The sequence below is a fragment of the Argopecten irradians genome, chromosome 12 (genome assembly GCF_041381155.1).
Source record: "Argopecten irradians isolate NY chromosome 12, Ai_NY, whole genome shotgun sequence".
Taxonomy (NCBI): domain Eukaryota; kingdom Metazoa; phylum Mollusca; class Bivalvia; order Pectinida; family Pectinidae; genus Argopecten; species Argopecten irradians.
In genome coordinates, this window is record NC_091145.1 from 7,059,760 (window position 1) to 7,071,981 (window position 12,222).

The window sequence follows — 12,222 nt, forward strand, 5'->3', positions numbered from 1 at the left end:
CTAAACTTTGGCGTCGCAAAATAAGTACGTTTCCAGAATGCCCGTAAACACCATCGGATCAAATAAGTTAGCTTTATATTGGATAATTTCTCACTTTATTATCACTGCACAAGTCGTATCCGTTTGTGACGTTGTAAAAGAATTTTAAGTTTTGAAGCGCTTTGAATTTCTTTAAATGGTAGTTCATTTTAAAAACTCGATTGAACCTCACAAAATAATTACCATTGCTATCTTGTGAGTTCTTTATAGTGACATTTTGCAAATATTTGGGTTTTGTTAATTTGATTTTAATATGTTTATTTGTTTGGGTCAAAGAAGTAATATAAACAGGAATCCAGATAATACGGGATCCTATCAATCACGAGTCTGTAGGATAGGAATTACTTCAAATGGTAAATAAGGGACAAAGAAGTAATTCCAACCGTGTGGATAACAAAATTGTCAAATTTTCGAGGCGATCTGTCCCTTTATCAAGACACACAAAACGAACACGATTACATTATAAGATACGAACAGTTATACGGGACAATGAAAGTAGTCAAATATTGTCCAGTATTACTGTTCTTATCATATTATGTAATCGTGTTCGTTTTGTTTGTCTTCATAAGAGGGCAGATTGCTTCGAAAATTTGACAATTTTGTTGTCCACAATTGGAATTACTTCTTTGTCCCATTTTTATTTATTTGTTTACATTTGCTTTGTCGTAACTAGTGACTAGTGTAGTGATTTTAATATCAAAAACAAACTTTTCTGATACTATTCAGTCTTTCACGCGTTCCGTGGTAGAGATATGCGTTTTCTACCATTAAAATTGCCAAATATTCAGGCATATTTGAACTAGTTTCAATGTGCATGGAAACATAATACAGAAAACCATAAGATCATAAATGTAATTGCCATTGCCATCTTTGTGAAAAAAGGGTATCCTAGCGAATATCTATGACAGGAATTGACAATTTTCCGTAACTCGAAGCAGCACTAGTTAGAATGTCTCCTCGCACAGATCCGGAATATGATAACAAATATACATTGCTTGTTGTCTACCTACAAGGCTTCCTGTCATCCCATATACATGTTCAATGTCTCCTTGTATGGTCATATCGTGACGTCATCATAACACCACGTGTTTTGTTGCTATATTCGTTACCAGGAAATAAGAGATTTTTACCAGTCACTAATTTGTAGAGAGATGTTTGTATCTAAACCACACCATTACTGCTTTATAATTAGCTTCCATCAGTCTTCCTGACGACCTAGGTAACCTAAATATAGTATCAACCTTCCTGTGTGCAAACGAGCAAAAGACATCGCTTCTATCAGTTTTGTCTTCCTCAAAGTGCACATTAAGTGTGTAGTAAGTGTAGTTAAAGGTCAAATGTGATAACCACTCTGGTTTTATAGCCATTGCTAGGTGACATTAAAGTACTACTTGTGTTTGATTTTCATACACTTTACCTGTCATATTGATAGCCAACAATGTGTCATAGCTGAGATTTAGATGTCTAATCTAATTGCTATTAGAACTAGGTTGTTTATGAAATAGTGAAAATTTTAATATACGCTTAGACTGAATTGTACCTTTAATACAGAATGAAGAGCACCAATATTTTATTAGCAAAAAAAACTGCAATTTTTTTACTTTGTTTACTTCATAAAACAGCTTAAAAATGATAATAAAAATTTTAGGAACGATTTCGTTGAAAGACACATTTTTGCTTGACAATTAAGCAACTTAAAAAACGCTGGTATCGAAGATATATTCTTATTTTCTAATGCGTATTTGGTGAATTGGACAACGTTTTTCTGCTGTTGGTAATTGCATTTTGTACTTTTAGTACACTGTTATACTTAATACACAGAAATTATTTGATTTGGTGATAAATGGTACGTTAGCGAACCAAAATAACCATGTATCACAAAGTATGCAACAATGCTTAGTATCTGTCAAACAACCTCTTGATGTGTGAATGTCCTAAAAGAGGTGACGTCATTATGACGCCAATGCTTTTCAGCAGAATCTAATTATTCCTCTAATTATTCCTTTATATTATTCATACGAAAAATACTTGTGATTGCATGCCTTCATATATCATAAATATATTTTGCGATGCTCATTTATGTAAAAAAAGTATAGCATTTTAAAAACGTAACACGAGTTATGGGATATACTTTATCTTCCTTGTCATTCTTCCCATTGTATTCGATGAACTTGTATCCCCTGCGAAAAAACCCCCGAAAAACCCCAATTATACCCTATATCAGTATACAATAACCATCAGTTAACCATTCATATTTTATAATTCACTCAAATCTGTCAGTCTTAAGAAAAATCCTCATAGATTATATACTAATTCTTTTCTTATTTTTCTATCGTTCTAACTTTTACTGTCTTTCTCTCCATTACGTATTTCTGAATTTAAAACAATATGCTAGTTCGATAATTGTTATGGATGGTCTTCCCGTACTCAGCGTTAATTACATTACCCTTTCTCTACTGAAATATTACCCATTGATTGTGTTCTATTCCCATGAACGTATTTTATTGTGAGTGTCATGGACTAAAGGTCCGTGCTTATTACCGGGTCGGTCAGAGTACTCATTACCTAAATATCCGGATTTACACTATCCAGATTGATAACGAACTAAACCTGTACGTCCCAACAATCTTCAGGGTTGCCGGAGGAAATTTTAAATTATTTTCTAAGAAAAACTGCCGCGAAAAACCAATTCAAGTAATGAGGAAATTTCAATATATGTTATGTATCATCTACTTAAAATCACAGAATCAAAATATCACATTAATCAAATGGATTCATAGTGATTGATTTTTTTTTCTTTTCTTGATCAAAGTAATGCAAATCGTGCTTGGTTCTCGTGGTTATTCCGAATATTGTAGCCTTGTTTTATCAGATTTGTCGATGACCTTTTTAGTCATGTTTTAGCCGTATCTTGGGGATATTCACATCATGCACTACAGTACAATCCTTTTCTATGTCTCGATTGGGAGTTTAGTTCGTCGTTTGGGGTGATATGGTCATGCTATCTATAATTCTGAGTCTACCCTCTGTGGTATCGATGACCCTAGTAAGAATTATTTTGCCATTCTATCGTATTTTTACTCGTTCAATTTTACTTGTAACGAGCATTTTTATTGGCTTAAAATTTACTTTATCAGCCCATGAAAGAAACGATGGCGTCTTTTTGTACGTCGTTTCTGATTGGAAGTGGATTGAGATAACAGCGTAATGGTTTCATAGACAAAAAAAGTCCCAAAATGAAGAACAGAAAGAAAGCATCTATTATAATTAAAGAGACAATTCACTCAGGCTAATTCTTTTACATAACCAAGAAGTGAAATATGGCATAAATGTATTGTTCTATATTTCTTATGAAACAAATAACGTTAAACATTGACAAATTCCACGTCATTGTTAAGTATTTTAATTAATATCGTTGAAATATCAAATCGTTGATCAATACGATTAAGCAGGTAGAATATGGGCGCTGTACCTATACCCGAGCCAAAGTCACGCACGTTAAACAAATGAACTACATAACCACTGCGAAGGTGATAAAATGATTTTGAGGCAAGATAATTCACTTAATAAGGTAAACAAACTATTTTCAGAGCGATTTGAGCAGTTATAGACAAAAGTTGCATTACTCTACGAGCAAGGGACAGGGTTCGGCATACAAGAAGTTCGACCTCAATGTGTAATGGCGGACAGCGAGCGAGTTTGAAAATTTCACACATATGTCACCACCATGGGCTTTTCAGGCATATCACAGTAAAACCGACTGATCTAATTTCCATTAGAACTGGGTTTTTTCCGATACATGTACAAATTTTAATGTTCTCTTAGAATGAATTGTCCCTTTAAATTGAATTAGATGGGTTAATTTGAATGACTTATTTTTATGTTATTTAAGGAATATATTTTGTGTAAGCCGGGTTACATAAAATTTACACGGGATCCATTATCACTATACCCTCATAACTTCAACAAAATCAAAATATATTCGTTATATTTACAGTTTTTCATGCAAATTGATATTATTTATTCTCGCGACTGTTGCATATTTTTTTTATCAAAATACCTAAATTTTCTTCTCTCCCGTTCTCGTCAACGAATTCGATTGAACGTCATTCATATGTTCCCACCACGTGAATCGCCGCACGTGTTGTACTTTCATTATACACTGATAATGATAATACTAGAAAGCATGATTATTGAGTCCATGTCAGTGGTGCAAACTGTAAATATAGATATATATCAGAACAATCTGAGTGTACTCTCGTTTATTTAGAGTACATTCAGATTTTTGTGTTTTATCTCCATAATTTGAAAAATCTATTCATGTTATTTTTTTAAATAATTGTATAATTGGAGCAAACTTATATAAGCCTTGCCTGTTTATAGATTTTTAAAAAAATTCTATTGATTAAATTGAAAATGGTATACAACGTATACAAATATATGAATATACGAATGTCAGTAAGTGTCCTTGACCGTGACTTTATGTATTCATTAACATGCTGAAATAACGTATACACGAAAGTAAACAGATTTAGAGTTATTCTAATCGTCGTTACACATAGACGTGAAGTTATTGCATCTAGTGAATCGCCCGAATAACGTTGCCTTTTTTATCAGATGTATCTGGTATCCTTTTCATCAAGTTTTAGTCGTGTCTTATGAATAAATACAGTAGTAAATAAAGTGTAATCCCTTTGCTTGCAGATCTAAGTACCTGTTAACGAGTAAACAGTCATGCTATCTCTCAGAGACTTTTTCAGTTATACTAGGGTGTTAAGACTAAGCAAATAAAGACCCAATCTTTGGTTCAACTTATCAGCATGTATTTCATTTCAAATTTTATTTGAATTTTCTCTCTTTTCTAATACCTCCAAACACGTTTGTGGTTTTTACTATGAACTGAGAATATCGTTAGTCTGCAAGATATTTAAAAGATAAGTATCCAAGAAAGGTTAGCAAGTTAAACATAAAAGAAACTACAGAAAACAACGGTTGCAATCTAACTTATCCTCAAAGGTGATTACATTTCGAGTATTACGCTTGTGATTAGAATTTGCGAAAGTTAACTGTTGCGTAACAATCAAATGCAGATACGGGAAAGCTTTATACTGTTAACTGCGGCATTAAATGGCATGCCATGAGAATGAAAAGTGACCGCCAGACGTGTAAAAAATTTTGAAAGTTGAACTCAAATTAACGGCTTATGTCAGTTGATAATAAGTTACGGAGATCATTACTATACAATTATCGACCTATTTTCAGGTGGATACGGTGAGTTATCAACCCGAGTAAGTGTTATATCCCGAGGCCGGAGGCCGAGGGTTATATCATTTACGAGGGTTGATAACTCACCGTATCTACCTGAAAATAGGTCGATAACTGTTTTATTATATGACACTTAGATGATATTAAGCCGGCTCTTCAAAAAGACTTTTAAAACTACAAAAAACAAGATGATATTTGCAAACTTTATGTTTACAAAAGCAATTACATGTAGTATATGGTAAATATCCAAATGCTTCTTGCTAACGGCTTAGACTGGTAGAACTGGAATATTGTATCAACTGCAGCCCGTCTGGCATTCTTGAACGTTTTCCATAAATTGAAGTTTTCAGTTGTCACCGTTGATCGCAGTGAACTTGCTGCCTTCCGCCATGTATGTTGCCGACTATAATATTGACGTCACAATAGATTATCCAGACGTCATTGAATGAGGGAAAGTCCTGTTACGCTCTATTTGGGTACGACTTGGCGTCAAAAGTGATTATGACGTCACATTTCAAGGGAGTTTTCCTCGATCTATTTTTGTCACAGGTTACTGGACTCGCGAGAAGTATCTGGACTGAGTCCAGTAACCTCGCGTGCTTTTTGCCGCCGATTTCGGGGTTGATATCGCAGTTGATGAATACTTCTGAGAAACTTATGGGCCAATCAAAATACAGCAAAAGCACCAGTCATATAATAAATATATTTTCAAAAGAATATACAGAATGCATCAGAAAATTATTCACAATTTCGTCAACAACGACCACGATTTCGCACTCGATAAATGACATGATATGGATGTAGTTTATATTTCAACATATTTCAAAAGCATGCACTCAGTCACCAGTCGCATATGCCATTATGTAAATTTTTGCTTTGGTTTAAGATTATAGCAATAGCAATTGTCTTCTAGGGAAGAAAGAGGTTAAAAAGAAGGTGAAGAAGGTGAATTTTACCCGTAGGAAAAACACCGACCTACTATCAGTGACCCACGTCAAGCAAAATGAAATCAAAGCTATGCAATGAACGCATAGTTTTTTATACTAATTCCTTTGAACATTCATCAAAATTTATATAATGTATTACCGGAAATGACGTCTGGAGAAAAAGATTATAATTTCCTTTGGCGTTTCTTGATCTTTCAGTATCTAGGAGAAGAAACGCTAAAGCAACCAAACAAATAACAATGAGTGACAAATGGCTAAAGCCATCATAACACACAGCAGTAAAAATGGGTTTACAAAGACAGAACTAATCATTCCGAAAAAGCTATCAAAGACACATCTATCGTAGCTATTCTTTAAGTCATAAATCACCTTGGATGTATGAGCGTCACCAGCAGGTGACACAGAACTTCCATAAAAGGAAATAAAGGCTCTGGTGGAAGCCAGAAGGTCACACGGATGATATATACACAGTCATAAATTGAATTGTCGCAAAATAACAGATTATGAGCTCCATGGTCTTTTCTCACATTCAGTTTTGAGAAATGCAAAACAACCAAGGCGTCTTAAAGTTTAAGACATAGCTTTAGACATATTGCAACCGAGGAGATATTCTTATTCTTTTTGCCTTTGTCTTAATTCAATAGCGTTTTTTTCAATAACGGTAGTCAGATTACTCCATATCCGCTTTGTAAAGAACAAACCGGATAGCGAATTTCAATATAAATTGAGATTTAGAAATATCACAATATACTGCAATAAAGCTACACAATATTGTTGTTTATTACGTAAGAATTTGATGCAAAGTTCAAAAGTCCTGATGTCATATCAACAAAGAGTAAAACAAAAATGAATAATTTTGATATCAAATATATATATCATATGGCCAGAATCGAACGACGGAAAGAGTTTACGATGACACCGAGAAGATAATGAATGTAATATACATTTATGTGTATCTAATTACAGTACATAATTTTGTTTTGTTGATTCCGTTTGTGTTTGTTGAAAAATGCAAAAATACACTAGTCGAATAAAAGTATCAGTGAGATAATTTTGAAGATGATTTTCAAGGGTCACATAGAAATATATTGGATCCATACAAAAATGTTACTTTTTTTCCATTGACACTCATCATAGTATGTGGCTTCTGTGTACTCACTTGTCTTCATCGGTTAACATTTTATACACATAATTTTAATAAATCATTTGTTGATATTCTATTTTACATAATTTTATTTTTTCCAATCAATTTTATGAATACATGGACAAATATTGACATGTAAACTCACTCATTCACTATCATTCGTCATTATTTTTATAGCAAGATATATATATATACCTTATATACAGACATATTTGGTACACAGCATATACACCTTTTCACATACCATCACACACTGGCACACCTACAGTCACACATGAATATGTAAACATTTGATACAAATACAGACAGAAAGACATACAATAGAGACAGGCACAGAGACAAAGATAGACAGAATGATAAGAAAAAAGAGAAAAAGAGAGAGATGGGGGATGGATAAATTATTATCATTATAGACTACTAAAATGTAAGTAAAAAAGCAAATATTGTTTCAAAGCCCAGGAGACAAAATATGTCAGAACATATGAGAGAGAGAGAGAAAAAGAGGAGAAGGGAAATGAAATAAATCATACATTAATTATAGCAATGACATATTGGTGGTCATAACTAGGTTCTACTGCAAACAGTACAAAATTATAGCATCAGTGTGTAATTATAGACAGGGACACGCCTCACTGAACAGTCCAAAATACCGATAAGTCTTTACATTTGCGTTTCAAAGTGTCAGATACTTTCAAATGGTCAGGTGACAATAAACAAAGCTGTTCAATGTTGTGCTGAAATCTTTCGATAGTTGTTTGAGTGTTGTCTGCCACACCCTCGCCTGTTGAGGCATGGACCAAAGTAAATAAATCGTTAAAATCGATGTGAATTCCAAAGAAAGCAAGTATTTCAGGGATAATTTCACTTATAACTGGCAATTTTATGGGAAATGTTGTTAGCGTATGGGCAAGGCCAAATAAAACTCGTGACATTTTCAATTTATGCTCTACGGGGCCCAGTGCCGCTGTTGAGCATCGTTCCCGTAAGAAATATAAAGAAATTAGATTCATTCGATACCACCGACAAATCACGTGCGTGAATGTCCTTCTAATGTGTCATTTGGCGCAACTAGAAATCGTTAGAGATCTTGACCTGTGAGTTACTGTGGTCGACTAAATCGGCCATTGCTATCCATTATGGCCCCCGATTATTTCCTGTCTAACCTGTTGTCCACTTCCTGACGATGGAGGTCAGATTTCCGCGACTGCTTTCAACACGTCGATAAGGTTGCCTCAAGCAGCAAAATCCAATGATTGTCTTGAATGACCCCTTGGTACGTAATTGCATTATCTCTTTCCTAGGCAAGCACAAGTGACTATTTCTTTACAATACGCTCACTTATTCAGGAATACTTCCTTTTTATTCCATTTTTGTTCGTACAATTTACTGAAGTAGTTATGCGTTTATGTCCGATCTAAGTCTGAAGGTCAGAGAGCTGAGAATACTCGAAAGACACAGGATATGGAAAGGATTAAACTATTTGTAGACATTAAGGTTTATATTTATTATAAATATACATCACAAAGCAATAACTAATAACCTCGGGACTGTGCTGAATTAAACAAAATCATAAGTATGTATTAATTTTAACTGGCTCCGATTTCTCGATTTCCGATTTTTGCATCATCGATACTATCTTAAAAATCGAATTTCGAATCAAGTTGGGAGGAACAAAAGGTTTTTAGAATTGTCTTACATACATGTATGAGCACGTCAAATAATGCATACAATGACCCTTATATTTATTTTGTTTAGTTTTTTCTCATTTTAGGTTATGACTTGTTTTTCTACCTCGTAGTAAAGTGTTAAAACCAAAATGAAAATGCGTCTTGAGCAAACACACTACGCGTGCACGCACACTTATTCTAGTAATGTTTACACGTGTTACAGTGAATGGGAACATCAGAGTAATTGGATTTATGGTTGAAGGGTCTCTCTCGAGTTTCTTTACAATATCTTTATGCGAATAACTTGTTACTCGTGGGAATCAATTGCGTTCCTCATGGATGATATTTGACTTTCTTTTGTTATTCAATTTCGTCCAGACATTTACAACGTTTGCATAGTCTGTGAATATTTTTTACGTTACATCTACAACAGTTATTTTTTAGTGTTATTTGTTGCGATAAGGTTGATTTTAGTTTAAAAAACACAAAAAAATAAAAAATAAAAAACAACATTTAATGTTGAATTGTTTACATATATAATGATGTTACCGCCTTGTCCAAGACAGCTGTAATTCCCACTAACCATAAGCTTCTCTTAGCACACTCTTATCGTATCTCTTTGACTAACTGCATTTCATTACGAGGAATTTGAGATCCCAAAACGAGGTGGGTAAAGTACAATTTACCGTCGATTAGCCCCACCATACGGTGGTTATGGCTTCACCATTTGACACGAGATTCACGAAGTCATAATCACCGGTAGGTGGGACTAATCGACGGTAAATTGTACTTTACCCACGTCGTTTTGGGATCTCGAAACCCCCGTATTGGCTACACCTATATTTGCGAGTAACACTAGTTTTCTTTAGTATAAGCAAATGATTCAGTTGTCTTCACTATGAATTCGTAACAGTTTACCGTTGGTCTTTAGTATGCAACGGCACCTTGTGATCGACTAAAAAGATTATTTTGAATTTCTGGTCAGTGGCTGCAACTTTATCCGGCTGTATCAAATGCATCCCTGTGATCAATTATTATGGGTATAATAGTATGTGGGTTTTTTTTGGTGGGACATTATTAGTATTATCCGACTCTGATGATCCTTTGTGATGATTTTTGTTTCTTATATCGGAGAAAATTAACAATATTCTTTTTCGTGAGCTCTATCCTGGCACATAATATAAGATTTATAGATGAACTAGAAATATATTTTATTTTCATTAACTTCGTTTTCATTTTTAGGAGGTTCCATAATACTATATAAAAGGGCCACGATGGCCGAGTGGTTAAGATATTCTGGCATATTACTACAAGTCTACAACCTCTGGGATACGAGTTCTAATCCCATTTGGAGCAGTCGCTTAAAAGGTTGTTAGGTTTTTCTCCAGATACTCCGGCTTTCCTCCATCTCCTATATCCCACACGTCCTAAATGACATTTGTTGTTAAAAGGACGTTGAACAAATGAATATAACGCCAGTATGAATACATACGTGTGGTGTATAATCGTTGTTGTCGTTTTCCGAATATAAACATATACAATGTATGTCATATTTAACATTTTAGAGCTGCTCGGTTCCGTTCACGACGCCGAAGTTCAATTGACCTGGAGACCAAAACGTACCAACGGGACCAGATACTGCGGGACAAGAGAAAGAGGCTGATAAAGCGGAATACTATAGCTGACTTCTACAGATCTAGGGAGTCTCCTTCGTCAGATGGTAGGTTTACTCTAAATAAGCTTTAAACACGAGATGTTCTGCTCCGGGTAAATAATTGCTGTATTGTTTACCTAAGCTCTGCCAGCCCCATACCTTTAAGCCATTGTGTTATGTAAGCAATGGTTGATCGCTGATACTGAAAATCTGTAATAGTACCGTCGTATAGAGTTAATATGTTGACATTTTGTCGAACAGATACAGGAAAGATGTTTCTTATTGGTTGATTGGTTGATATGGTTATACACACAAACAACTAGCAAAGTAAAGTTGGACAGTTATTCGTTATTTGAATAACTTTCCAATTTTACTTTGCTCAAACCACTGTCAATCGCAATGACGAGTTCATTGTATTATCAATATAGAACTCTTTTATATTCACCATAAAACTGGAAAGTCATTAAATTTATCAAGTCCAAATTTTTTTCATATTTTGTCTTAACAAATGCAACGGAATGATAAATGATAATGGCCATACGTCATACAAAACAACTGTCAATCAAGCTTGTTTGTTCATTATATAAACTAGGTGAACATTTATCAATTTACCATAAATAGAGAACATCGTCGGAAACTATTACGTATAAACCTGTTTCTATAGGATGTTTTGAAGGTCTTTCTTTTACCAAACAATCACCATGCTGAATCTGAATGACCCAATGTCAATGATTCATTGTGTGGTAAAGCAATATTTTGTTATGATTTGGATCCAAATATACAGCTCATTGTTATTCAACTCATTCCGCCCACGACCAGACAGACTCGAGCTTAAGTACTCAAGATATCTGATCCGTAAAACCATTTATGCCGACATCAAACTCCAGTCTTTAAAGCTAGACATATTCATCTGACTTCAGGAACGTGACGGGATGGGAAATTAACTTGTTGTTTATTTATTTATTCATTCAATACAGATAAGTAACAAATAAAAAAAAACTCAGATTTTATCATGTTAGCAAATAATTGTATTTTTATAAATCGGCCATAATATGAAAAGTTCAGCCTATTTGCGATGCAAACAAAGTTGTCTTCCTTAAACAATACATCTCACTCATCGTCATATATATTACTTTCCGATGCCCTATTTAAACATACTCACTATTCAATTATGCATTTGTACTGTTTTTAATGACAAAATTACGGGACGAGAAATAGTTACATGTTGCAAAGTACGATATGAAACAGTAGCGCCACTGCATAGTATAATAGTAAACTGCATAAACTATGCGCAGTAGTCTCCCTTTCTGAAGCCCAAATGTAACGTATGCATAAAGATGTCTTCATTCATGCTCACAGAAAGCTATTTAAATAAAATTGGGTAATCAATCAGTTGTTTCAAAGGTACTTCGGGAACATTCAAGCCTTTGGACTTTGGTAGCAGGAATGTCATTTCACAGGAAACTGTTGGATTTGGCTTTCAGCCTCAAAAACCAGTTTCCTAGC

At 34.3% G+C, this 12,222-nt stretch overlaps 1 protein-coding gene across 5 annotated transcripts in view; it reads left to right on the forward strand.

The window, feature by feature from the left end:
• The window catches only part of LOC138336363 (pleckstrin homology domain-containing family G member 7-like), a 70,556-nt gene that overhangs the window by 38,684 nt on the left and 19,650 nt on the right, over window positions 1-12,222 (forward strand). For all 5 annotated transcript variants that reach the window (XM_069285811.1, XM_069285812.1, XM_069285813.1 and 2 more), the window contains one exon: window positions 10,628-10,782. In XM_069285811.1, the coding sequence (XP_069141912.1) occupies window positions 10,628-10,782 (155 nt within the window). The remainder of the gene's footprint in view (window positions 1-10,627; window positions 10,783-12,222) is intronic.